At 44.2% G+C, this 27,681-nt stretch overlaps 1 protein-coding gene across 1 annotated transcript; it reads left to right on the top strand.

Annotated features, from left to right (window-relative positions):
- The first annotated feature begins 226 nt into the window (after positions 1-226).
- Positions 227-26,463, top strand: zfyve9b (zinc finger, FYVE domain containing 9b). The gene is made up of 17 exons (XM_056413941.1): positions 227-370; positions 1,852-2,159; positions 2,286-2,669; positions 2,771-2,870; positions 2,957-3,153; positions 3,249-3,360; positions 5,581-5,703; positions 16,798-16,953; positions 17,097-17,321; positions 17,425-17,507; positions 17,634-17,738; positions 17,842-17,992; positions 18,953-19,033; positions 19,322-19,484; positions 19,585-19,690; positions 20,053-20,232; positions 25,764-26,463. The coding sequence occupies exons 1-17, from the start codon at positions 307-309 to the stop codon at positions 25,923-25,925; spliced, it is 2,700 nt and encodes an 899-aa protein (XP_056269916.1). The 5' UTR covers positions 227-306; the 3' UTR covers positions 25,926-26,463.
- Positions 26,464-27,681: the final 1,218 nt, after the last annotated feature.

The following is a 27,681-nucleotide window of genomic DNA, read 5'->3' as shown; positions in this document are numbered from 1 at the left end:
TTATTTATATATATATTTTTTTAAATATTCCTACAGTGTGACAGGTCCATCTGTCATCACAGCTGTGTGGTGTCTTGGCCGGCACGCGCTCCTGCAGTCTGTGCAGACTGCAAAGTGGACATTTCTGCACACCTCTTGAGTTTCTTCAAAGAGCCGCAGAGACACACGGGGGAGGAGGGGGATCACCGAGAGGGGTGTAGAGGGGCGAAATCATCCCATCCTCCGCTTGCGAGCAAGGCACCGCTGCGTGAGTCGCGTGTTCCTCGGCTCCCGCGTTAACCGGGAATAAAGAAGAAGAAGAAAAGCATGCTGAAGTTCTTCTCTGCGCGGGATGACGAGAACGAAAGCCTCCTGGGAGCCATAACTGAGGGTAAGAATTGCGTCGCGGCGGGGAGCCTTGACTCCCCCCCCCCGCGTGCATGTGCATTGCCTGCACGTTACAGGATGGTGATGCGGCGCGTCTGCGTTTGTCACAGTTAAAAAAACGCTGATGCAGCATTTCGCCGCGCGCGCGTGTGTGTTTTTGTGCGTGTGTTGCGCACGTTCCCGTGTGAAGACAGGCTGCTGACATACACACGCGCCCCGTCATCAGTAAACATCTGCCCAGCGGTGTGCGCCCGCGCTCGCGGTGGTCTGATGTAACGGGGTGTGTGCGCACCGGAGTGCCGCATTGCCGCCGGCCCTCGGTGCCCGCGAGCGGATTAAAGATGTGCGCGTGTGTTTTGTATGCGTCACCGTCCCGGGAAGCGATCGCTCACGTCAGTCGGATCGGTGTCGCCCCGCCGCCGTGCGTGTCACTCCGCCGCTTCTCACGGTTCTCGTGAGGGGAGCTGCAATGCAGCTGCACCGGGAACCTTTACGCCAAACATAAACCGCCAGTAATACCCGGGGAGTCTAGAGCCTCTGATTTCTGTTTTAATTCCTCATAACGGGTCCTGAGTCATACCGTACCTCTTCATGAATCACCGGCAGCTGCAGCTCAATGAAGCACCGGCTGTGGACACGTTCACTCCCGTGAGTGCTGGTAATGGACAGTGATGGTTATGACGTAACTACCGGAGAAAAAGTACAGAAACAGTGATTGTCTGTCATCAAAGAAGATGTTTTACCTCCATGCAGAATCTCATGTTGAGTCATTCCAATCAAATGTTTACAGTGGTGATCTTCATCACGTGACCAGACCAACGGGCCAATAGGACAAGTTATGATTTCATCGTGAACACCTGCAAGCCAACATAAAAAAAATACACATCTGTTCTATCCTCATGGGGACATTTGGACACTCCATTAATAATAATAGTAATGGATCCTTTATTGGGGTAATTCTTCTCTGCATTTGAGTTAGTTTAAGGAGCAGTTGGCTGCAGTGAAACTCCCAGGGAGCAACTGGGGGTTCAGTGTCTTTGCTCAAGGACACGTCAACATGCAAATATGAAAGAGAGCGGGGGTCAAACTGAGCTACAGCCGCCCCGAAATGAGATATGAGATGCTGTTGCGGAACCAGGTTACATCTGGGGAACCACCAGCTGTATATCATCAACTGCATATTCGGCTGATTGGTTTTACATCAACATTTAGTCCACCACAAACCTCTTATTTCCAAACCAGGAGGCCTGTTCTGGGATCAGCTCCAGCTCACCTCTCAAGGCCGACTGAGTGCGCATGCTGCTATTCATGGTGATTGAAAGAGAGGCGGTGAAATAGATTATCACACGCTGTTACATGGCCACTGGGCAAACGTGAACATGTTACATCAAGTTGTCAGTGATGAGCAGGAAAACATGGTGTGTGTGTGTGTCAAAGAAGGAGCGATAGTCAAAGTAATGACAATCATGCTCTCCATCTAAACAGATGAAGCGGACAATCCATCTCTGCAGGACACCAAGCGCCAGTGGCTGAACCGACCCTGTGTGCTGGTGCTCAAAGATGGGGACGTGTCCAAACTGGGATTGGGCTGTGGCCAAATACGACCGGAATCCCCGTTTAAGACTTCTTTAGATGCCTCCGTCAGGAGCGGCTTCGGGCCATGTGAGAAGAAACCGTCCGAACATCCTTCCAAAAAGACTTTGCCCTCCCAGCTGGAGGAGGAAGGCAGCTGCACTGTGACCGCCATCTCCACATGGGGCGAGAGTTGTTTCGGGGAGTCTTCCAGCCCCCTGGTGCTGAGCCCTGCGGAGGCAGCGTGGCCGGAGGAGGAGGAGGAGGAGGAGGAGGAGGAAGAAGAGGAGGTGGCGTCAGAGGAGGAGGAGGAGAAGAAGAAGAAGCCCCAGGCTCTCCCATCCAAGGAGGACTCTGTGGTGGAGGAGAAGGAGCTGGAGGAGCAGCCCTGCAGCTCGGAGGAGACGGGAGCCCTCTCTACTCCCTCATCCGAGGAGACGCATGGCAGGAGGCCCGAGGAGCTCCAGGGCCAGCTCAAGGCGGTCCGATCTAATGGAGGAGGGCAGGCGAGCAGCGGGGAGGAGGCGACGGGGGAGTGTGCAGCTTCCCCTCTGGACCCCGACAACGAGTCCCAGCTGAGCCCCGTCGGCATCCTGTCCAAGGACCGGGGCGCCGTCCTCGGGGAGGTGGCGCCGGTGTGGGTCCCGGATGCTGAGGCGCAGGTCTGCATGAAGTGTGGGGTCAAGTTTACGTTCACGAAGAGGAGGCATCACTGCCGCGCTTGCGGGAAGGTGAGGAAGAACGTTCACTTCAAATAACGCGGAGAAGTTCTTGCAAGTTGATGCGTTAAGCGCGTGTCTGTACGTGTGTGTATTTCTGTTTGTGTGTGCAGGTTTTTTGTGCGCTTTGCTCCAATCAGAAGTTCAGACTCACACACCTGGATGGCAAGGAGGGACGAGTTTGCGTCTGCTGTCATTCAACCCTCGTCAAAAGTGAGCACCGATTTCTTATTTTTTTTCAAGTTCGCCGTTTCTCGATGGAACTTTGCCCGAGTAACTCTCGCATCCTCTCTCTTCAGGGACACCTCCGAGGGGGAGAAGGAGGGTGTGGTTTGCAGACGACATCCTCCCCAACGGGCAGTCGGCGTCCGCTCCGACCACACCGGTCAGAGGGTTCTCGCCGCTGATGAGACGAGCGCTGGGCGGGGTGGTTCGAAGCCCCGTGGGTTCTCCTCAGATCAGGAGAGCCTTGAGGCCGCACGGGACGAATATCAACGTAAGATCACTGAACATATCTGTGGATCTATAATTAGTCAGATATAGTTTCTAAAAAAACATGGAGATCATTCCTCTGCCTCCCACCTCCTCTAGGAGGCCTGTGGTCCTTACGGCTGGGGCACCACGGCTCTAGTGAGCAGCTCCGTCAACCTCATCCCCCTGGATGGCCTGCCCCCCATCCTCACCTCCACAGGGGTCAAAGGAGGTAAGACGGGTTACATCCCCTTTGACGGTGGGCCTCAACGACTAGGTGGATTTTTATGTGTGTGATGGCGCACATGGGTTATTATTATTTATTTTTTTTACATTGTCAACTCTGGCCCAGTGCAAAAAGATGAAGAGGCGAAGAGGCACAGAGGCGAGGAGTTGACAATGTGTCGGGACAGGAGGAGCAAACGGAAAATCAAAATGAAAAAACAGCAGCATCTCCAGAATGATGCTGGGTGCCCGTAATGCACATTTTGTGGGGTAAGAGGGCCGTCCTGCAACCGCAGGGTTGTGGGTTCGATCCCCGCTCTCCCCATTAGTTGCAAGTCGAAGTGTCCTTGAGCAAGGCACTGAACCCCCAGTTGCTTCCCGGGCGCTTCACCGCAGCCCACTGCTCCTTAATAACTAAGGATGGGTTAAATGCAGAGAACTAATTTCCCCTTAGGGATTAATAAAAGTGTATATTCTTATTCTTAAAGTCATGACTACCCCCCCCCCCCTAATGATACGCTATAACCAAAGGGATAGACAGGGGGTATAATATATATATATATATATATATATATATATATATATATATATATATATATATATTTGCATATATATTTATTAGTGCTGTGAAAAATAACGCGTTAACTCAGTTAATTCAATTACAGGTTTAACTAGTTGTTGTTTTTTAACGCATTTAACGCATGCGCAGAATGAGCTTCCAATCCGTCTGTTGTTGGTCGTCGGGACGAAAAAAAGTCACTTGCAAAATGAGCTTCCAATCCACCACTTCAATCTGAACTCTGTCCGCTCTCATGCAGACGGTCTGTTCATCGGTAATGATCCTTCCGCAGGTTCACCTCCGGAAACCTTGTTTCGACTTTTACTTCCTGTAGATCAGGGGTCTCAACACGTCGATCGCGACCTGCCAGTCGATCGCGGCGTAGTGTCGGTAGATCGCATGACATTAAAAAGATTGGCCCGCCCCCTGACATGTTCTCTAGAGCACGTCTTTGTTCTTTTATTAAACTAAACGTCTGTTGTTGATCGTATCTCCACAGCAGCATGTCATTTCTGTCTCTTCGCGTTGCGTTAACACTTATCGATCTCCGTCTCGCGCCACAGAGCTCCGTGCGCGCGCATCGACCGAGCAAAAAAGTCACTTGTCAATCTGTCCACCTGTCCGGGCCGGTGAGGTTTCAGCTTTGCAGCGGTGTCCCCGCCGTCCCTTTCATCACGGCCCAGTTCATGAAGAAAACCCACACAGTCAGTTTGCCTCAGCAGCTGCTAGAGGAAGACTAGAGGCCTTTAGATTGTATCATGGTGGAGTTAATGGTTGACAAACAAGAGAAACATGTTCTGTTTAACCTCCAGTTACCTTTACATTTACTAACATATTTTACCCTCGGGGTCAATTTGACCCCAGCAATTAAAACCTCCAGAAAATTATTAGAATTAAAATTGCTTCCCAAGTTTAAGTGTGAGGTACTTTATGTTTGTTTGTTGACTACCTAAATAGCCCTTTAAATAAATAAAAAAGTTGATATTTCTTATGTTTGACACAGTGAAAAACAGCCTGGGGTCAAATTGACCCCAAAGAACACCGACATTAAACATTGAATGGGATCAAATTGACCCGAAAGGTAACAGGAGGGTTAAACATTCTGTTTAGGATGAAGATGTATTAATGTTCCATATGGAAGAAAACTGCTAAATAACTGCTGAGTTGCAGCACCATTGTATAGAAGAATGTATAAATGTATATATCCGTCTTTTGTCATAAAGCTCTATGTTCTCACAAAATATACCGAGAATATCGGTAATATGTGATTAATCATGATTAATCCACAAAAACCTGTGATTAACCCGATTGAAAATTGTAATCGTTTCACAGCCCTAATATTTATGCATATATATACATATACATATATATGCATATATATACATATATATTATATATATATACATATATCTATATATATTTAAATAATAATAGCAAATAAAATTATTGATAAAAGCTACCTGTCATTTCCACTTAATTAGAGCCAGGCTGACAGAGGTCATTAACCCTTACACGGCTGTGAGTTCACTTTCAAACACGAACGCCAGAGTCATGAAGTCATGAAGTTAGCTCTTTTATTCGCTTACAATGGATGAAAATGGGTTTCCTCCGTGGCAGCTGAAAGCGAGAGTGGCAGCAGACACGTGTCTTTGTGTCTTTGTTCTGCAGATTACACGGTGGAGGAGCAGCCCTCCGAGGTGCTGCTCTTCCAGGAGCTGGAGAGTGGGCGGCCCAAGCCCCTGGTGTTCGTCCTCAATGCCAACCTGCTGGCTATGGTCAAGATGGTCAACTGTACGTTTCTTTTCTTTCTCCCCCTGCTCACTGGCTCAGAAAACGACAAACTTGCAACATATTGTACATAATTATGTCATTTAGCAGACGCTTTAATCCAAAGCGCATTACAATAAGTGCATTTAACCATGAGTACAAACTCAGAACAAGAAAGTAACATTTCTTTAACCCTCCTGTTACCTTCACATTTACTAACATATTTTACCCTCGGGGTCAATTTGACCCCAGCAATTAAAACCTCCAGAAAATTATTAGAATTAATATTGTTTCCCAAGTTTAAGTGTCAGGTACTTTATGTTTGTTTGTTGACTATGTTGGTTTTTGGACAGCATCACACCACCTGGACAGGACTCACTGGAAGAAAGAGCGGTAGACTTCTACGTTACATCTATTAGCGTTTTATTCAGAAATCAGGATACAGGTGGACAATCATTTGTGGACCCTTCTCCAGAGCTCTGACCGATGGCCTCGGCACCGGAAAAAAAAAACCCCGTCTCAGTGTGAGCGGCCATTTTAAATAGCCGAAAGGAACAGTTCTGATTGGACAGGAGCAAAGGGGGCGGTGTCTTCTCATTGGTTCTTGTTGCCAGCTCCCGCCTCTGCCGTCCCTTCATTGGTTCTTCTCGTCTGCCAATGAGTGCACATGTTGTGAAAAGGTGGGGGAAGACAGGAAGGCGCCTTGTTTGGGGAATGGGGTCTGGGTCTTCTCCGAAGGCTGTCCAAACATAAGGGGGGGGGAGAAAGGCCTGTTCCCATGGTGTGTGTGTGTTGGGTCATAGGAAGGACATGTGTGTGTGTGTCAGGTCCGAGGTCAGTGGCTGGCCTCGAGTGTCTAAAAGGAGAATAATGGCCACATCTGGACCCTTCGTTATCTCTGAGAGTATAGAGAGCTCTTTGTATGTGATCCCCTCCGGAATGTGTGGATGCGGAGGAGGGGGTCTCACTGTTATCTTTCTTTAGATCAGCTCAGACGCCAGATTGCCCTGCCGAAGTATTCAACTCTTATTCAGTGTTTTTCCATCTTACACATAATATTTAGGCAAACAATACTAGGCTGTGCTAAGCTAGAATATATATTCTTTAACAATCCCTCTTTTCACATCCGCTGGATGTGAACCCTTCCTCTGGGAATATTTATTTCCCTCTTGATGCCAGATCTTGTCATGGCCTGGCCTCCCTAAGTGGCTATGTGTTCTGGTCTCCTCGTCCTGTCTTAGCTCTGCCACTTGACGTGAATGAGTCTCCTGAAATATAATCTTTCGTTGCCTAGATTAAGGTCCCATAAGACCTGTAAAATACCTATTTCTCGGGGAGAGTGTCTCTCTCTGTTAGGGATGGGAATAGGGGCGTGGTTTCTGTCATGTGGTACTCCGATCCACCCTCTTCGATCTTCCATCCTAGGGAAGTCAGTAGGTCTGTGTGCGTTAAATCTGTAGTGTGCAGGTGTCAAAGGAAAGAGGTGAAATTGAGAGTGGTCAGGCAGGGGGGGGGTCTTGCATCCTAGCGGCTGGTGAGTAGCAGGTTGGCATCCTGATAACCAGTTGACGATCCGGTCCCCGCTGCAACTCATCTGCTTCTACCTGGTCTGGGTCCTTCTGGTCCCTCTGGTCCTCTGGTCCTCTGGTCCTCTGGTCCTCTGGTCCTCTGGTCCTCTGGTCCTCTGGCTGTCGATGGGGTCTTTATCCAGTGGTCTTGCTTGTTGTTCTTCTTCCACTGGTGTCGCATGGGCCCTGGATTCGACAGGACTCTCATGGGCAGCACCGTGGGTGGTAGAGCGTGCTCTTCATTGGCTCCTCAGTCTCTGAGCCGGGTGATGATGGTGTTCGATGCTCCTGTGGGCAGCTCCTCATGGCAGGTCCTCACAGCAGGCAGTCAGCACACGATGGAGGTCGATGCTGGAGCGTCAGGTGTAGCTGTTGAAGAGAATGAGAAAACACAACACAACACAGCGGCCACTAGGCCGGCTCTATACAGAATGTGACACTTGACTATGAAAATTGTATTTTAATTTCTATATTTAATAAGTATCTAATACTTTCTAGGCTTGAATTCGCAATCTTTAACTGAGTCGGAGGAACAGCTTCTCACCCGTGTGGGAGAATCATCTATTAAATGGCCATCCGTCGTCCAACAGAGTCTTAATTACTTATCCAATCCAATCTAACTTTATTTATCTTTACTGGTTATGATAAATGCAATTGATCCTATCTGTGGCCCTTGACTAGGGCATAGAAATATTCAAATCCTACTAGGATCTGATAGCAGGCAGGTATTCGTCCAGCACCCTCCTCTCTCGTGCTTGAACCTAAAACAGATCTGTTAGTCAGAATTACCCTGATGAGGCAACTATCCAGCGGCTGGTTGTGATTCTTGACCGGCTTATCTGCAAATGTACAATGTGTTATACGGTGCACCTCTTGGTGAAGCCTCTCACCTGGAGGGCGCTGTGAAGTCCTATGACTTCAAAACACCCTGTTCACCTGGGCTCAGTCCACTTCCCATGTGAACCTCGAGTCTTACCCAGTCACCTGGTTCCACTGATGACTCATCAGCTGGCTCCTAGTGGGCTTCAGCAACCTGCTTGGAGAAAAACTTAGATCTGGTCAGTTATATATATTTCAGAATATTCTCTGAAATTTGTCAAGTCTAGGACTGTCTCCTAACTCTCTGTTGGCCCCGCATGGGTCTTCATATCAATAACTCATGGGAGAAAATGTTCTCCCTCCTTGGTGATAATTTAGCCATCATTGTCTCAATTGCTTCAATTGTTGATTAGCTCGCGACTATCACCTGTGATTGGGCAATAGACTGCTCCGTGTGAATGTGCTCTCTAGAAATATTTCTCAACTTCTTGTAGGTGTTGGTTTGCAAAATGTGTGCCATTGTCAGATCTGATTCTCCTTTTATCACCATATCTCAGTATCAGTTTCTTCTTTAGACAATTCACCACTGTCTTTGGATCTTCTGTCTGCATGAGCTTGATGTCCTCCAATGCAAGTTCCGGGAGTCCCGGTATGGCAGTGCTGTCATCTGTTTAACCCAGCTGCTGCTCTCCCTCTCAGAGGTCAGCTACTGTATTGCCTCTGGCGACTGTGGTCTGTAAGTTATGGTGTCTCTTCATGACTGTTGCTTCTTCATGGTTCCAGGGCGACTCTTGGTAGCTGCTTCAATTGGCTGAGTGATTGAGTATAAGTGTGTGTGCGAGGTGAGTGTGTTTCTTTTGAAATGCCAAGTGTCTTGTTTAAGCCTTTTCAATGTAGTCTAATTTCAGCTGCAGTACATTAGCGATCTCCTTTTAACAGCATATCAGCATCTCAGTTCTACTCCTCCCTCCTTATTTCTGAAGCAAATTCCATTTGATTCATAAACATGAAGGTGGAGAGAACTCAACACAGCCATCACTGGTCATTGTCACGTTTGTTGTCTCAGCATTCAGCACCTGCAAACCTCTGGTGGTGGTTGGGGACATCCTGTTTGAAACCTCTTCTTTCTGTTAGAAGTTTCTCATTCAGGGATGCTTCTTCATTGGCTCCTCTGCTTCCTCAGCCTTCCAGCATCGAGATATCTGTTGATGAGACTGCCATCTCTAATCCCCAGAGTCTTAGACTCAAAATCAGCCAATCCTCACTCAAAGGTGAGTCCAGCCTTTAACACCTAGTGATTAGTTCAAAGTTCCGCTAGAACAATGGAGGGGTCAAATGTCACTAACCCATGGTCAAAACGTCACTTCCGGTCAAGTCGCTTAACCAAGTATTTTCACAATAAGAGTCTTCTTTTCTTGCGATTTCTCTCTCTTTTCTGTCTAATTCTTCTCTCATTTGTCTCTCTCTCTGTCTCCTTCTTGTCTCCTTTCTGTCTCCTTTCTTTCCAACCTTTCTTTGCCTGTCTTTGCAACCTTTCATTGCCTGTCTTTCCTACTTTTCTTTTCCTGTCTTTCCTACTTTTCTTTTCCTTCATGTAATTCAACTGGCTTCAATCTATAATATTAACATACAGTCACTCTCAGGCAACATACATTAATAACAATATTCTCCCTAATCTTTTCTATTATAATGTCTTTTTGGCAGGTTCTTCTCTAACCCTCAAATGAATAATCCTACGATAATGGCAAGGGTCAGTCCCATGACCATTAGAACAGTTTGTCTGCCTTCCGGTTGTTCCTATGGTGGTTTGGGGGGGGGGGGCCTTCTAGCTGGGCTATCAGGCTCCCCGATACCCTCTGGCGCGACCTCTGGTCCTCAACATTTTTCGATCTGATTGTGTTTCTGTCAATGTCCTTGTTGGACAGGTATCTGGGGCACAATGTGTCAGGTGGTGTCAAGGTGCCTCTGCCTTACCCTTGACCTGGACCATGTGTGAAGTAACCTCCTCCACCGTACAGACCAGTCCACCTAGGCTCAGTCCACTTCCTCTTGTGAACCCTGACCCTGACCCAGTCACCTACTTTTACTTTGGTTGGCTCTGCTGCCTCCTGATCGATCGTCTGGGCTCGAACAACCTGGTTTGAGAGAGCTTTGGTGAGAGAGAAATTAGAGCTTTTATATATTCTGACATTTCAATTTTACAGACATCCAGAGGTGGCATATGACCCCATCTCTGGGTGGCTCTGGCATACTTCTTCCTGTTAACAACTCACTTGGTGACGTCTTCCCCCCTGGTACTGCTCTCATGGTCATCAGTACCAGTGGGCGCTCGCACATTATCCTCTTAATTATTTGATTGGCTCTCTCGACCAATCCTTGAGACTGAGGGTGATATATAGACCCAAACTTGTAGGTTATGCCCAGTGCATATCAACTTTCCCCAGCAGTTTGTTAAAATGTGTTCCGTTGTCGGACCTGATTCGTCTTGTAACTCTATACCTTGAGTGTGTGCCTGTGTGCACTATATGGGATGTGATCAAACACTCGCAAGTTATGTGTACAGGAGTGGCGGCTCTTCTTCGAATCTGTCGACGTTGAACCCCATCTACTATCACCACAACTATGGAAGGAACACAAATAAGATTACATCTTTTCATTTATCAAGCATATTTATGATTTCAAAAAATTATTTTTTATGATTCTCTGGGGTCACTGATTCTAAACCTGCTGCTATCTGATCTATTAGTCTGTACTTGTCTGGCCCTCCTCTTAATAGTCTGTCCTCAACATAGATTGTTGTGTGCTTCTATCCTCTTTTGAAATAGGATGGAATTCCTAAATCCGTCCTTTTCAATAATAATAATCTTAATAAACAGTCAACTTCTAGAAGAAAAGAGAGAAATAAAATAAAAATGCTTGCGTCTGTCAATCAATGCAGGAGAACCATGTCTTGTCTGAACTCACAGCGTCATCATTGTGCTTGGGTAAGGAATGTCATAATAAGTCGGCCTAATTATTAAAGAACGGGTTACACATTTATTTATTGGCCCCATATCAAGGCCCATTTTCCAGGTTTAGGAAATTAAGTAATTAATGTATTCCAGGGCGCCCTCGTCCTCTCCAGTACACCTGCCTATAACAACCATTCTATGATTTAAAAAATATATCTAGTCTGTTCCATCCTTAAGGGATGCTGGTGATGATTAAATTAGAATCGCACGCAGTTTTAACTCTACCTCTATGGGAGCTATCAGAATCAGTCACACATCAGTTCACCCTTCAGTCCTAAAAATGTCTGAAAAATAAGTTAAGCATGTTGTCAGTGTCCCCATGATCAGTGTTCTCTCTACTATGTGTGTGGCTAAGCATGTGTCTAAACATGTGTCTCTTAATAATAACTGGACCTCCGATGTGTGCAGTTCTTTAATGTTTCTCAAATGTGGAGTAATGCCAGCGTTTAATTTGTTTTTGTGCACTCAGTCCGTAGCATCAGCCTCTGCTTTCACCATTGTTCTTCTCTGTGCCTCCACTCTGGACAAACACTGTGACGTGGAGCTGCGGTGTCAACGATTGCATTCAATCTGCAACTCTGGTGTTCATTCACCGGCCGCTGCTACTCCTTGTTCAGTGCATAGATCTCCAAGCCTCCTCAGCTGGGTCTTCACGAACCTCAATCTCGTGTTGCAGGCAGTCCCTCAGATATTCAGATCTCATCTTGTATCAAGGAGGAGTTAAGGGCACAATGTCTTTGGTCCCCTGGTGGCGAGTAGGGATGCAGGACTTTGAACCAAAGTCTCCACTGCAGGCTGTTGTCATGCAGGTGTGATGTCATCATCATCTACTCTGTCCCACCGGACACTTTGCTTCCTGTTCAGTGTCTCTTTAGTCTCCAGTTGAATCATTGGGTGACTAGTGGGTGTGGCACATTTCTGTTCAGTGAGTACAGTTCGCTGTCAGCTGTTGGATCTGGGCACGCCTAATTCTGTGTCTCTGGTCCGGGCCTGGTGCCGTGGATCACTATTGCCTTGTGGCTGTGGCTATGTGTTGGGTGCTTGTTATGGCGGGGTTAGACATTATGAGAGTACTGAAGTGGTTCTGACTGAGACTGCTTAACCCTGTGGTGGATAAGGACAAAAATTAGCCCAATGTCCAGCCTGACTATAATTAAAATTATTAATGCTCGTCTAAAGCCTCCGTTGCCCCAGTAGTTACTCCTCTTACTCCTGAGCGGGCTTCTTTTATGCATATTATCTCTCTGTTATGGGGCCCCATCTATGGGCTGCTGACCCACCTGTTGCGGGACATAAGGTTTGAGGAACTAAGCTTGAAGCGGTGCAAGCGTGGCTTGCTGTGGCTGTTGATAGATCAGTGCTTATGGATTTGGAGGAGGAGCTGGATACAGACTATACAGGACTTAAGGTCCATGTGGTTGTGCTGCAGTCTGCTGCACCGTGGCTTGTGCCATTTACTTCTGCTTTGGTCAGGTCATCTTTTCTCTGCTGTTTATTTTTATCTGTTTGTCGTCTGACCTGAGCTTCTAAGTCATAGAAGTTCATGTACTTTAGTCCTACTATCCCTTTCAGTTCGGTCTGTATGGTCACAGTCACTGATGATTCTATTGATAACCTCAAAACTGTTCAGTCATGCTATATTCAAGGAAATCTTTCCCTAGTTTGTCATTCTACAACTCTCTGATTCTATCTAAATAAGCTGCTCATCCCTCACCATCAAATGGTGGCATCATCATTATCTTAGAACCATCAACCTTTTTTCTCAGTTTTCTTATTATTTTAATGTGAACTGCTAAGAGAGGTGCCTTGTGGCTGGGAAAAACTTCAGTTAAGCTTGAAAGGGGTCAAATCTTTAAGAGAGACTGAGGAATATAAAATAGATGACTATATAAAATAATAAAGGGATCAATTTAAAACTGAATACCCTCCAACCTTTGAATTAGAAGTCTCATTCTCTACTGACTGAGCTAGCCAGGCAATTTATCAGTTAATTTAAAGAAAAATTAAAACTTTGGCAAAACAATGCATTTCTTTAAAGCATCATTTCAAAAAGTAAAAGATGGTCGCACACTCTACTAATTAATAGTTATCTTCAAAAGGAATTCTTCCGTCCTTCTGTTGTCCCTGACAAGTTGCTTAGTCTCTCTTCGTCATCTGTGGTTCTGGATTTAAAGTCTGCATTCACCTGTCCCTGCACTGCATTAAGTGTAACGATGCCTGAGATGGAGGCCTTTATTCCTCCATCTTCCACTTCTATTACCGGCATCTGTATGAATGGGTTGCTTGAATGATATGATGGAGGCGCTGTCGGGCCTGCTCTGCTGTCTATTTTTAGATTAGTGTTCTTTAGGTTTGGGTATAAACTGCTGTCCTGCTGCTGAGCTTTCTCTACCCTGCCGTCTCTTATCGATTTTGTTTTTCGTTCCAGTTCCTCAAGGGCCCATTGTTTGACCTGCTTCTCTTCTTCGCCTCTGTTATTCCTACTCTAGCCTTTTTACGGGTTGAAATTGTACTCAAACCCTTTTTTATCTGGTCATATCTGTCTTTTGCATCTTCTACATCCTTGTCTATGCTTTTCCTCATGCTTTCTCTTTCTTCCTCGTTGGGGAGAGAATTGTTTGGTCTTAACCATCCCTTTGTATCCAACTTCCTTCTACTCTTTTGAATCGTTGCTTACTTCTGCCCACTTCAGGCCTGCTCTGTCCTTCACTCGTTCTTTCAACCAATCTCGCACTGTCATCTCTCCTTTGGGTGGGCTCGTCATTATGTGTTGTTGTGTTCTTTTATATTTTATCTGAACTGCAAATGTCCGTTTTCTGTTAATATTATATAAAAAAAATACGTATTTATTAAAAACTATGTTTCAGACAGAAAGCTGATGGTCACACACTCTATCAGTTTATGGGGAAAAAACAAAACATTTGCACATCGCATAAACAGGTGTCAGTTTCTTAACAGCTCATGAGAAATCGATTACTCGTACATCCAACGGACGACTGTAATAATAACCACTATTTTTCCAAAAAACAGTAAACCCAAAACTATCCTTTGAAACCGACTAAAATAAAAATAAACCTCAGTTTTTAAGCGGTGATGAGAAATCAATTACTCGTACGCCTGACGGCATTACTGTAATAATAACCACTGTCTTTTCCCAAGAAAAAACAGTAAACCCAACACTATTCTCTAAAACTGTCAATCAAAACAGATAAACAAATAAAAACTCAGTACTAAAACAGTGATGGAAATCAATTACTCGTACGCCGGACGGCATTACTGTAATAATAACCACTATTGTTTCTTAAAATCAATAGTAAACCCAACACTATATCTTATCTTCAAAAGGGATTCTTTGTCACTGTCCTCTCTCAACTTCTCTCGCTCAGAGAGCCTACAGGAGCTGCGCGCGCAGCTAAGTGGGTAGGGGCGGGGCGGCTCCGTCTGTGACGGCGCGTGTGCTCCGCGCGGTGATCCGCTGCAGCCTCTTACAGCTGTTCTCTCCTTCTGTGTTTACGTTTCTGCTCTTGCCTTATTGCAGTGTTTAAGCTGAGTTTCCTCGTTGTTTCGCAGTAACCTCCTCAATCTCAAACTCGTAACTGCTCTTACACATAGTACACAATCGCCATATGGGTGTTCTTTACTCGGCAGCGTGCCTTTCAAAACAATAAATCCTTATTTGTCACTCGTGAAATTCAACAGACTAGAGCTTGCGTTGACACCGTGAGGTTTCGACTCTGCTTTGTTGATTCCACTTTGACAACATGTATTCACCACCGGTATTCAACATTCATTCACAGTTTATGCATTACACATGTGTTTAATTTCTACGCGGCCCCGGTTTCTTTCAGGGTTCGACTCTCCAGCGTTATTCGCCGGCCTCACTTCTTTTAGAGGGCTTTAAACTACGCGGCCCCGGTTTCTTTCAGGGTTCGACTCTCCAGCGTTACCCGCCGGCCTCTCTTCTATTAGAGGACTTTAAACTACGCGACCCCGGTTACTTTCAGGGTCCGACTCTCCAACGTTACCCGCCGGCCTCTCTTCTGTTAGAGGGCTTTAAACTACGCGACCCCGGTTACTTTCGGGGCCGACTCTCCAACGTTACCCGCCGGCCTCTCTTCTATTAGAGGACTTTAAACTACGCGACCCGGTTACTTTCAGGGTTCGACTCTCCAGCGTTATTCGCCGGCCTCACTTCTTTTAGAGGCTTTAATGTCAAACTGTATCGTGATTTCCCTTTTTACGCTTTATTCTATTTATTTAAATCAAGTCAAAAATTTCTGCAGTTTCAATACTCACTTCCAATACTCCTGATCAATTTTAGAGTATTCAATCTGACTGATTTGAAATAAACGGGTTCAGTCTTTACCTTTTGTTGACACCGGCGTTCGATCAGTTTCTTGGAGTGGGCCTTGAAAGCAAGTGGTCCGTCTGGGGGTCTCTCGTGCTCGTCCTTCTCAGGTCTCTGGACCGGATTTCACAACCATTCTCTTGCTACCATTTGTTGGTTTTTGGACAGCATCACACCACCTGGACAGGACTCACTGGAAGAAAGAGCGGTAGACTTCTACGTTACATCTATTAGCGTTTTATTCAGAAATCAGGATACAGGTGGACAATCATTTGTGGACCCTTCTCCAGAGCTCTGACCGATGGCCTCGGCACCGGAAAAAAAAAACCCCGTCTCAGTGTGAGCGGCCATTTTAAATAGCCGAAAGGAACAGTTCTGATTGGACAGGAGCAAAGGGGGCGGTGTCTTCTCATTGGTTCTTGTTGCCAGCTCCCGCCTCTGCCGTCCCTTCATTGGTTCTTCTCGTCTGCCAATGAGTGCACATGTTGTGAAAAGGTGGGGGAAGACAGGAAGGCGCCTTGTTTGGGGAATGGGGTCTGGGTCTTCTCCGAAGGCTGTCCAAACATAAGGGGGGGGGAGAAAGGCCTGTTCCCATGGTGTGTGTGTGTTGGGTCATAGGAAGGACATGTGTGTGTGTGTGTCAGGTCCGAGGTCAGTGGCTGGCCTCGAGTGTCTAAAAGGAGAATAATGGCCACATCTGGACCCTTCGTTATCTCTGAGAGTATAGAGAGCTCTTTGTATGTGATCCCCTCCGGAATGTGTGGATGCGGAGGAGGGGGTCTCACTGTTATCTTTCTTTAGATCAGCTCAGACGCCAGATTGCCCTGCCGAAGTATTCAACTCTTATTCAGTGTTTTTCCATCTTACACATAATATTTAGGCAAACAATACTAGGCTGTGCTAAGCTAGAATATATATTCTTTAACAACTACCTAAATAGCTCTTTAAATATATAAAAAAATTGATATTTCTTAAATGTTTGACACAGTGAAAAACAGCCTGGGGTCAAATTGACCCCAAAGAACACCGACATTAAACATTGAATGGGGTCAAATTGACCCTAAAGGTAACAGGAGGGTTAAGAAAGCCAAACTACAAAAACACCACGAGTAAGCGCCATTCCATTGCCACTGAAGTGCTAATCTGTTTTTATTAAAGTAAGTAAGTAAGTAAGGTTTATTTAAATTGCACTTATCACAGACAAAGGGTCCCAACGTGCAGTACAGTAGTCAATTAAAACACATTGACAACCATTCCAACGGTTAAAATAACAAAGTAAAATACACAGTAAAAGATGGTGCAGTAAAAAAAAAAAAGAAGACAACAGCTGTGTTAGTCGAACCTGTGCGGTTGTGCCTCGATTGTGTGACAGACGTCAACAGGAAGTGCTGGTGCGTGACCACGAAGGGAATGCACGCCGTGGGCCAGGTGGAGGTGGTGCTGCTGCTGCAGTGTTTGCCTGAAGAGAAGAGCTTCCCCAAAGACATCTTCAGCCACATTATCCAGCTGTACAGGGACACGCTCACAGGTCAGACACACACACACACACACACATGAGCCTAGATACAGCCATTCCCAACGCGTTATGTGGTGATGTTGAATACACGATTTGGTGAAAGGGTATGTTCCTCTATGTCTACGTGGGTCCCTTTTCCTTCTGTATTTCTGCAGGAAAGGTGGTGAAGCACCTGTCGCTGTCCTTGTTCGGCACCAGCTTCCTGGGCAGTGAGGAGCACGCGGGCTTCCTGTACATTCGCTCCACCCTCCAGTCCCTCCAAGGTCTACCTCTGCCAAACCAGCCCTACCTCTTCGGCCTGCTGGTCCACCGAGCGGAGCTGGCCTGGGCCAAAGCCTTTCCTCTGCGACTCATGCTGCGATTGGGGGCCGAATACAGATGTGAGCCCCCCCCCCCCCCCCCACCACCACCCGAATATGACATGTCGCGTCTGTAACGCTCGAGGATTTCTCTTTGAGTTGCCCGCTTGCTTTCTTGTTCCAGTTTACCCGTGTCCTCTGTACAGCGTGCGCTTTAGGAAGCCCTTGTTCGGGGAAATCGGCCACACCATAATGAGGCTGTTAATGGTGAGTGGGACATTCTGTCACTACTTCCCGTTTGGTGTTGTTACAAAAAACCCTCAAATACCCAGCATCGGGAGTTAGGTTTGGTGTTGAGTCCTTGACCCAACTTTCCCCTTGTTCACGTTCCAGGACTTTAGGAATTACCGTTACAGCCTCCCGATGGTGCCGGGGCTCACTGTGGATCTGGAGGCTCAGAGGACCTGCATAAAGATACCGACCACTAGTTATAACGAGGTAGGACGACGTCTCTAAATGCCTCACAGAGTGAGTAATAACAACGTGTGTGGAGTGTTTGTATTTTTATTTGATCAATCGCCGTCCTTTCCCCCCCCGTTAGCTAATGAAGGCTTTGAATAAGTCCAATGAGCATGTGCTGGCCATTGGGGCGTGCTTCAATGAGACGGCAGACTCCCACCTGATCTGCGTGCAAGGAGACGACGGCCAGTACCAGACCCAGGCCATCAGCATCCACAACCAGCCTCGCAAAGGTGGGCCGGTACTGGGTACTGGGAGGCACATCAAGATATCAGAGTCTGGACTTAATGGGACATAATCATGTAGTGGGAAGCATTCAGTGTAATCAGACGTGTGGATTGACTGGAAAGATGCTTCATCTGTTGTTGAGGGGAATGTTGGTGCACTGGAAGGAAAGGATCAAGTGACTGAGGTCTGCAGGAGAGGTGCATTCAGAGCAGGTTTTCACTGGAAACTAGAACTCCACCAACCATGTGGTTATATCGAGAAATTGTACACATAAAAAAATAAAAATAAATGATTTTCTGCATCATATCTGTTATTACAAATGATAAATGTGCAGCCAGACTTTTTACAAACCTGTTAATTGTTCTATTCATGAGATTGTGCAGCCCCTACTAAATTAAAATCTTGAATTCAAACATTTTACTTAATTTTAATTTGACATGGATGTTTTTGTAGCAGACATAGACTATAGACGGACTATTTTCGAACAGTATACATTTTTTAATTGGGTACAAAGGGAAATTAAAGAGAAATAAAAAGGGCTCAAGTGCACGTTCTCTCATGTAACAGTAGATGGCGGAACATGATAGTTATTTTTCTTCTTGTTACTATAGTACAGTGGTTATGTGTACTCCTGGGGTACATGAAGGCACTCCAGGGGGTACATGAGATTTGTAAAAAATATATTTAAAATTAGCATCCATTAAAAAAATCATTTAAAAATAGAGTATAAATGTAAGTTCATGAACATAATTGTATATATTTTATATTAAATCAGACACTGATGGCACAGCTGTGTATTTAACCAACAATGTCTAGGGGTACTTTCACTGAAACAAGGTTGAGAACCACTGCTAAAGTATCAAGACTAAAGTATCAGGATTGGAGCCACGGACTTTATCTCTAAAGATGTTTTCTTTTTTCTTCTCTCTCTCTTTTACATTTTATTTTTTATTATTTTCCTGCAGTGACCGGATCATGCTTTTTTATATTCAGCAGTGCACTGAAAGCCTCTGCAGGGTACCATGCCAAGTCCAGCATCGTAGAAGGTAGGCTGTCCGCTCAGAGGGGAGTCGGGTTGACCTTGACCTCTTCCTGGCCGGCAGGAAGCTCATTGCTTACGTATTTTAACTACTTCAAAACAAAAGCATCGTGCATGTTAAACACCCCCGTGCTTTAAGACATGGTTCATTCAGAATGTGTGTGTATATGTGTGTGTCTGTGTACATTTGAACAGACTGTTTGTCCGAGCGTGTGTATACACGTTGATGCACGTGCGTGTGTGCGTGTGTCCGTCCGTGTGTTCCTCCTGTATCGCTGTCCCCCCCTCTCCCCAGATGGACTGATGGTGCAGATCACCGTGGAAACCATGGCCGAGCTCCGCCGGTCGCTACGGGACATGAAAGACTACTCCGTCACCTGCGGACGGCTCGACCAATCAGACAGCCAGGAGCTGGTGTGTGTACAGTGGGTGGAGGAGTCATGCTCGGTGAACAAGGGGTGAGTGTTTGATGTTCGCGTGGCAGTTTGTGCTCAAAGAGAACACAATATAACGAGAGCAAGCAGACATGAAGACGATGACGCCGTCTCTGTCCTCCAGGGTTCTGAGCCCCATCGACGGGAAGTCCATGGAGTCCACCTGCAGCACCAAGATGTTTCAGAAGTCCGAATACAAAGAAAATGGGAAGATCATCCGCTGGACAGAAGTAGATATGATGAGCTGCTCAAAAACATCAACATGGAGCAGAAAAGATTCATCAATTAGTTGTGAACGATTCATTTAATCACAGACGATTTCAATAATAGATTCATCCATTTCACTCATTTTTCTAAGAAATAAAAGTCACATTTCTCTGATTCCAGCTCCTAAAAGGGTGGATATTTTCTGATATATTTACTTTGAGTTGTGGCCTAAACGAGAAGACCAAGGATCTTAGGATTTGGGGAACACAGATTTGACATTCAGACGTGTTTGTAGACGAAACAACTCATTGATTAATCGATGAAATAATCAACAGATGAGTGGACAATGAAAACAATCATCAGTCCCTGTCTCTGTGTTGTGCAGGTGTTTTTCCTGCAGAGGGGGAACCCCCCCAAAGGAGGAGCGACTGACTGTGCCGAACACGACCGGTTGACGGAGCGCATCGCCCGGGCCTTCTGCCTGGCCCTGTGTCCTCACCTCAAGCTGCTGAAGGAGGACGGCATGGCCAAGCTGGGGCTGCGCGTGGCCTTCGACTCTCAGGAGGTCAGAGTCACATTTACATACCGTTGCTATAATAACCTCCTATAATAAGGTGGCATCATGCATATACCGCCCCTCGAAGCCAAAATGCAATATTGGTCAGAATTTAGTTTGAGACAGAAATTTGACTTTTTTGATATGTGCTCTGTCATAGAAAACGCTCTCCAGGTGAATTACCTTTATATTACATATTTAAACATATATTAAATGGTTAAATAATTAATTGACTTGAATGTAAAACTTATTAGGGCAAACCAATGGATCGCTAAACATAAATACAATTAATCCATAAATAATACAAACCTATTATACAGGACTGTCTCAGAAAATTAGAATATTGTGATGAAGTTCTTTATTTTCTGTAATGCAATTCAAAAAACAAAAATGTCATGCATTCTGGATTCATTACAAATCAACTTGACTTTAGAGTAGAGACTGTGTCTGTCCCACGGCCACTTCAATTAAATAAATCAAAAGTAAGCAGAAGAGGAGTCGTACACAATAACCTTATACAAGTTAACACAATTATTTCAGCAGTGCAACAAAATAGGTCTATTAAATGTGGTCTCCTAAATATTCGATCTCTGTCATCTAAAGCTGTGTTACTGAATGATTTAATATCAGATAATCACATTGATTTATGTTGCCTAACTGAAACCTGGCTGAGCCATGAAGAATATGTCTGCCTGAATGAATCGACTCCTCCAAGTCATATTAATACTCACATTCCTCGAGGCACCGGTCGAGGAGGTGGAGTAGCAGCCATCTTTGAATCGAGCCTATTAATTAATCCTCAACCAAAATTACACTACACCTCATTTGAAAGCCTTGTTCTTAGTCTTTCACATCCAACCTGGAAAACACTACAGCCAATTCGATTTGTGATTCTGTACCGGCCACCAGGTCCATATTCAGAGTTTATATCTGAATTCTCAGAATTTATATCAAGTTTGGTTCTTAAAACCGATAAAGTTATTATTGTTGGAGATTTTAATATCCATGTGGATGTTGATAATGATTGCCTTAGTGCTGCATTCATCTCCTTGTTGGACTCGATTGGCTTCTGTCAGAGAGTACAGTAACCACCCCGGCCACAAACTGTTCACCCTTCTACCGTCAGGCAGGCGATACCGCAGTATCAAGTGCCGCACAAACAGACTGAGGGACAGCTTCTTCAGTCAGGCCATCAGGCTGCTGAACAAGGACTGAGACCCTCATTAACACTACACACCAGAACATATTCTGTGAATATCTATGGCCATGGTGTATATTTTATTACATTGTTTATATATATATATATATTGTATATATATATTGTATGTATATACATATATATATATATATAGTCTCAAAAAAAGTGTATATTTTATTACATTGTTTTATATATATATATTGCCATGATGTATATTCTATTACATTGTTTTATATATATATTGTTAATACTTTCTTCTTTTTTTTGTGTGGATATTGTATAGTTTATTCTCATTCTTATTCTTTTTTTAGTCTGCTACTGCTGTCGGGTGTTTTGCACATAAGAATTTCACGAACCGATTATACTTGTATAAAAGGGGATGTGACAATAAAAACTTGAAACTTGAAACTTGAAACACTCACAGCTTTGGCCACACGCTTGATCTTGTTCTTACTTATGGCGTTGACATTGAGCATTTGAACGTCTTCCCACAGAATCCTCTTCTGTCAGACCACAACCTCATAACTTTTGAATTTATACTACCGGAGTGTACTCCGTTAGTCAAAAGTTTCTACACTAGATGTCTAACTGATAGTGCTGTAGCTAAATTTAAAGAAGCGATTCCTTCTGTATTTGATTCGATACCACGTCTCAATATAACAGAGGACTCCTGGTCTAACTTTAGTCCGTCCCAGATTGATCATCTTGTTGACAGTGCCATAGGCTCTCTGAGAATGACACTGGACTCGATAGCCCTCTGAAGAAGAAGACAGTGAGGAAGAGGAGGTTTGCTCCTGGTATAACCCTCAGACCCGCAAACTGAAGCAAACGTCACGAAAGCTTGAACGCATATGGCGTTCAACTAATCTCGAAGAATCCCGCTTAGTTTGGCGAGATAGTCTTAAAACATATAAGAAGGCCCTCCGTAATGCCAGAGCAGCCTATTACTCATCAATAATAGAAAAAAATAAAAACAACCCCAGGTTTCTCTTCAGCACTGTAGCCAGGCTGACAGAGAGTCACAGCTCTGTGGAGCCGAGCATTCCTATAAACCTTAGTGGTAATGACTTTATGAACTTCTTTAATGAAAAGATTTTAACTATTAGGGACAAGATTAATATTCTCTTGCCCATAACCAGTGCCAATCTGTTCTCAAGTGGAATGGCCTTGGAAACCGCTGTATGCCCTGGTGTATATTTGGAGGGATTTTCTCCTATCAACCGTGACCAATTATTTTCAACGGTTTCTACTTCGAACACGTCTACCTGTCTCTTGGACCCCATCCCGACGAGGCTGCTTAAAGACGTTTTGCCTTTAATTGGCGGCTCTCTATTAGATATTATCAATGTGTCTCTGCTAACAGGCCACGTACCACACTCCTTCAAGGTGGCTGTTATTAAACCTCTCCTGAAGAAGCCCACTCTGGATCCAGAGGTATTGGCTAACTACAGACCGATCTCTAACCTCGCCTTCCTCTCCAAGATCCTTGAGAAAGTGGTCGCAAATCAGTTGTGCGACTTTCTACATCATAATAGTTTATTTGAGAAATTTCAATCAGGATTTAGAAAACACCACAGCACCGAGACGGCACTGGTGAAAATTACAAATGACCTCTTAATGGCAGCAGATAAAGGACTCCTCTCTGTCCTGGTCTTGTTAGACCTTAGTGCTGCATTCGACACCATTGACCATGACATCCTGTTACAGAGACTGGAGCAGTCGATTGGCATTTCAGGCACGGCACTAATTTGGTTTAAATCCTATTTATCAGATCGATCTCAGTTTGTATTTGTAAACGATGACGCCGATAACCACCAACGTTAATCACGGAGTTCCACAAGGTTCTGTGCTTGGACCAATTTTATTTACCTTATACATGCTTCCTTTGGGCAATATTATCAGGAAACACTCCATAAACTTTCATTGTTATGCAGATGACACTCAACTATATTTATCGATAAAACCAGAGGAGAGCAACCAACTCTGTAAAATTCAAGCATGTCTTAAAGACATAAAAACATGGATGACCTGCAACTTCTTGATGTTAAACTCAGACAAAACCGAAGTAATTTTAATCGGCCCTGAGCACCTCAGAGATCAATTATCTGGTGATGTGGATTCTGTAGACGGCATTGCCCTGGCATCCAACACCACTGTAAAGAATCTTGGCGTTATCTTTGATCGGGACTTGTCCTTTAACTCCCACGTAAAGCAAATCTCAAGGACTGCATTCTTTCATCTACGTAATATTTCAAAATCAGGCACATCTTGTCTCAAAAGATGCAGAAAAATTGGTTCACGCGTTCGTTACTTGAGACTGGATTACTGCAACTCCTTATTAGCAGGCTGCTCTAATAAATCTCTTAGGTCCCTCCAGTTGATCCAGAATGCTGCAGCTCGTGTTCTCACTAAAACTAAGAAAAGAGATCACATCACTCCTGCACTAGCTGCTCTGCACTGGCTCCCAGTAAAATCAAGAATCACTTTTAAAATTCTTCTCTTAACCTACAAAGCCTTGATTGGTGATGCTCCATCATATCTTAAGGAGCTTGTCGTACCATATTGCCCCACTAGAGAGCTACGCTCACTAAATGCGGGACTACTTGTAGTTCCTAGAGTCTTAAAAAGTAGAATGGGAGCCAGAGCCTTTAGTTATCAAGCTCCTCTTTTATGGAACCAGCTTCCAATTTCAGTCCGGGAGGCAGACACAGTCACCTCGTTAAGAGTAGACTTAAGACCTTCCTCTTTGACAGAGCTTATAGTTAGGGCTGAATCAGGTTTGCCCTGGTCCAGCCCCTTGATATGCTGCTATAGGCTTATAGCTGCCGGGGACGTTTTAGGATGCACTGAGTACCTATCTCCTCTTTTTCTCTCCTTAAGGATGAATTTTCATCTCTCAATCACACGTTACTAACTCTGCTTTCTCCCGGAAGTCCTTTTGACTTTACGTCTCATGGGGTCATCGGACCCTATGAGACGGCATAGATCTATCTGCCTGATGGATCGTCTGGGTCGTGGAATTCCTGCTCATGACTACGCCACTGTCCTGTTGAGACTCCGCCCTCCTCCTCCCCACCGCCATCTGCCTGATGGATCGTGGAGGTCTCCATCGTGGAATATGCCTACTATGAACTATTCATACACTCTGTCATATTCATTGAATGTATTTTAACTCTAAATCTGTCCTTCTGTACACATTACATCTATTGCATCTGTCCATCCTAGGAGAGGGATCCTCCTCTGTTGCTCTCCTCCAGGTTTCTTCCCTTTTTTTCCCCCTGAAGGGTTATTTGGGAGTTTTTCCTGGTCCGATGTGAGGTTTTGGGGCAGGGATGTCTATGTGTACAGATTGTAAAGCACTCCGAGACAAATTTGTAATTTGTGAAATTGGGCTATACAAATAAACTGAATTGAATTGAACTGAAATATTGCAAGCCTTTTATTCTTTTATTATTGCTGATTATGGCTTACAGCTTAAGAAAACTCAAATATCCTATTTCTAAATATTAGAATATCATGAAAAAGTATACTAGTAGGGTATTAAACAAATCACTTGAATTGTCTAATTAACTCGAAACACCTGCAAGGGTTTCCTGAGCCTTGACAAACACTCAGCTGTTATAAATCTTTTTTTTTACTTGGTCTGAGGAAATATTAAAATTTTATGAGATAGGATTTTAGAGTTTTCTTAAACTGTAAGCCATAATCAGCAATATTAAAAGAATAAAAGGCTTGCAATATTTCAGTTGATTTGTAATGAATCCAGAATGCATGACATTTTTGTTTTTTTAATTGCATTACAGAAAATAAAGAACTTTATCACAATATTCTAATTTTCTGAGACAGTCCTGTATATATGTATATATATATATATATGCATATATATATATATATATATTTATATAGTATATATTTATAAAATACATCTTATATATACAGTATATAATATAATACTCTTATATTATATATATACATTTATATATATATAGGTTTCTTTAATCTATATTTTTGTAAATATTATCAGCCTGTAGAGCCATACAAGTAAGCCAATAAAAACATGACTTTGAGATTAAATAATTTTGCTATGAACGCTTTCTTTTTTCACAGTGATCAATTATAAATTCTTTAATTGGCACTTTATTTCCTATGCTACAGAGTAAGGGGTACTGGTTTCAGATGCTCTTTCATTACAAATCGTACAAAGAATAGCCAACGTTCATACAGGTCTAACTTTGAGTGGTGTAACACAATGACAGTTGTACAGTTAATATCTCCAGCTCCTGGGCGAGACTATATAAAACTAATGACTGTGTTTTGTTTTTGTGTGTTTTTGTAATGTCAGGTGGGATTTGTGGCTGGGAGCAATGGGCTTCCCCTCCCAGCTCAGTACATGAACGCCCTGGACAGCGTGCTGATCCCCGTCATACACAGCAGGGGGCGCAAGAGGGGCGACGAGCCCATCGTGATGGAGCTCATCTTTTACATCCTGGAGAACATCACTTAGAGCCCCCCCCCCCCCCCCCCCCTCCACGAGTTCATCTTGTCAAATCCCCTGACCACACCTCCGCCTCCAGGCACTTCTCACCAGTGCTGCCAAAAAGCTTCGGGGGCAATACAAGCATTCAAAGGGCGAACCGGACCACATCCGAGGTCTGCATCCATCTCATCCGCTCACGAGTAGAGAGAAGTGGTTAGTGGTCTAATGATCTCAGCAGACAATCTGGGTACGCATGTAAACCCAGGATGGGCCTTCAGATCACTGTACACCGTACAGTAGTAGCAGCGTCATTGCTTGATATCATCCACGTCACACAATGTTCAATACGAATTTCCTCAAATGAGGAACACCTTTAAACGGTGGGCGCTGGATTCGGCCCCACGACCTAAAAGCAAAGAGAATGACTCGAGGAACCGTATGTAGTAGATCTGTAGCAGCTTGGTCCACACTGAATGAATGCCTCAAGGATGTTTTCATACTGGTTGTATTTTAATTGATTGCTCATGAAATGTAATGTCGTCCTGGAATTAAACTTGCAACAACGACCGAGTCACCGCCTGTTCCTCAAGGACACATCACTAAAGTACTTGTACTATAGATTTGCAATTGTACTTTACATTTCAGAGGGAAATTGCTCTTTTTTTCCTTCACTCCTATAATTATAAACTACATTGCGGAGTAAGATTTTTCATGCACAAAAATGCACTCATTGACTTTATGAGGTGCACCTGTAAAATCAAATATAATGGATATAAACAAGTTCAGTTTTGATTGACACTATCATCGAGGTGTACACTACCGCTCAAAAGTTTGGGTTCAGCCAGACAATTTCCTGTTTTCCATGAAAACTCACTTTTATTTATCAAATGAATGGTAAAATGAATAGAAAATAGTCAAAACACTGACAAGGTTAGAAATAAGGAATCTTTTTTGAAATATTAATTTTGTTCTTCAAACTTCGAGCTCAAAGGAAGGCCCGTTGTATAGCTTCTCTCACCAGCATAACTGTTTTCAGCTGTGCTAACATGATGTCCCCAGTGTTGTCTAACCCTCCATTCGTCTTCTAAGGCAATGAGCACATTGTGTTTACAATGTACCATTAGAACACTGGAGATGGGCCTCTATACGCCTGTGTAGAGATTTCATTTAAAAAACAGACATTTCCATCTAGAATATTCATTCACCACATTAACAATGTATAGAGTGAATTTCTGATCAATTTAATTTGATCTTTATTGAAAAAACTGTGATTTTCTTTGAAAAAAAAGGGCATTTCTAAGTAACGCCAAATCTTTGAACAGTAGTGTACATTTAACTTGAATTTTAGGAACACCTTTCAAAATGAAATATGATGCATTCACATACAAAAACATCAGTTTTAAGAAGCAACTTAAAAGGAAGGTTAGTTTCGAGTTATGAGATGCAATTAAAGCAATGCTGCCTGTAAAACAAAGCAACTATTTAATACACTGGATATGTGGATTATTTAGCTTGAATGGAGGTAAAGAACTCATTTTCTTTGAGTTCTTCTACGATTGCATATCTGACCCTGATGAACCCCGGCGTGGTTGATAACGGTGGGCGGGGATTGTTTGTTGTCAAACTTCCGTATGATTTCTTTCTCTGTGCCTCATAGCGATGGATTTCTTTCCAGAGGCACCAGAATGGGGCCCTTGTTAACCTCCCACTGGCTCCACATACTTGAGATGGCCGAGACAAGAGGCTTCGGCAAGCGCTGCACATTCTTCCCTTTGTCGCAGCG

Source organism: Pseudoliparis swirei, chromosome 5 (genome assembly GCF_029220125.1).
Source record: "Pseudoliparis swirei isolate HS2019 ecotype Mariana Trench chromosome 5, NWPU_hadal_v1, whole genome shotgun sequence".
NCBI classification, from domain to species: domain Eukaryota; kingdom Metazoa; phylum Chordata; class Actinopteri; order Perciformes; family Liparidae; genus Pseudoliparis; species Pseudoliparis swirei.
The sequence above is the reverse complement of the archived record's forward strand: the minus strand, read 5'-3'. Positions and strand labels throughout refer to the sequence as shown.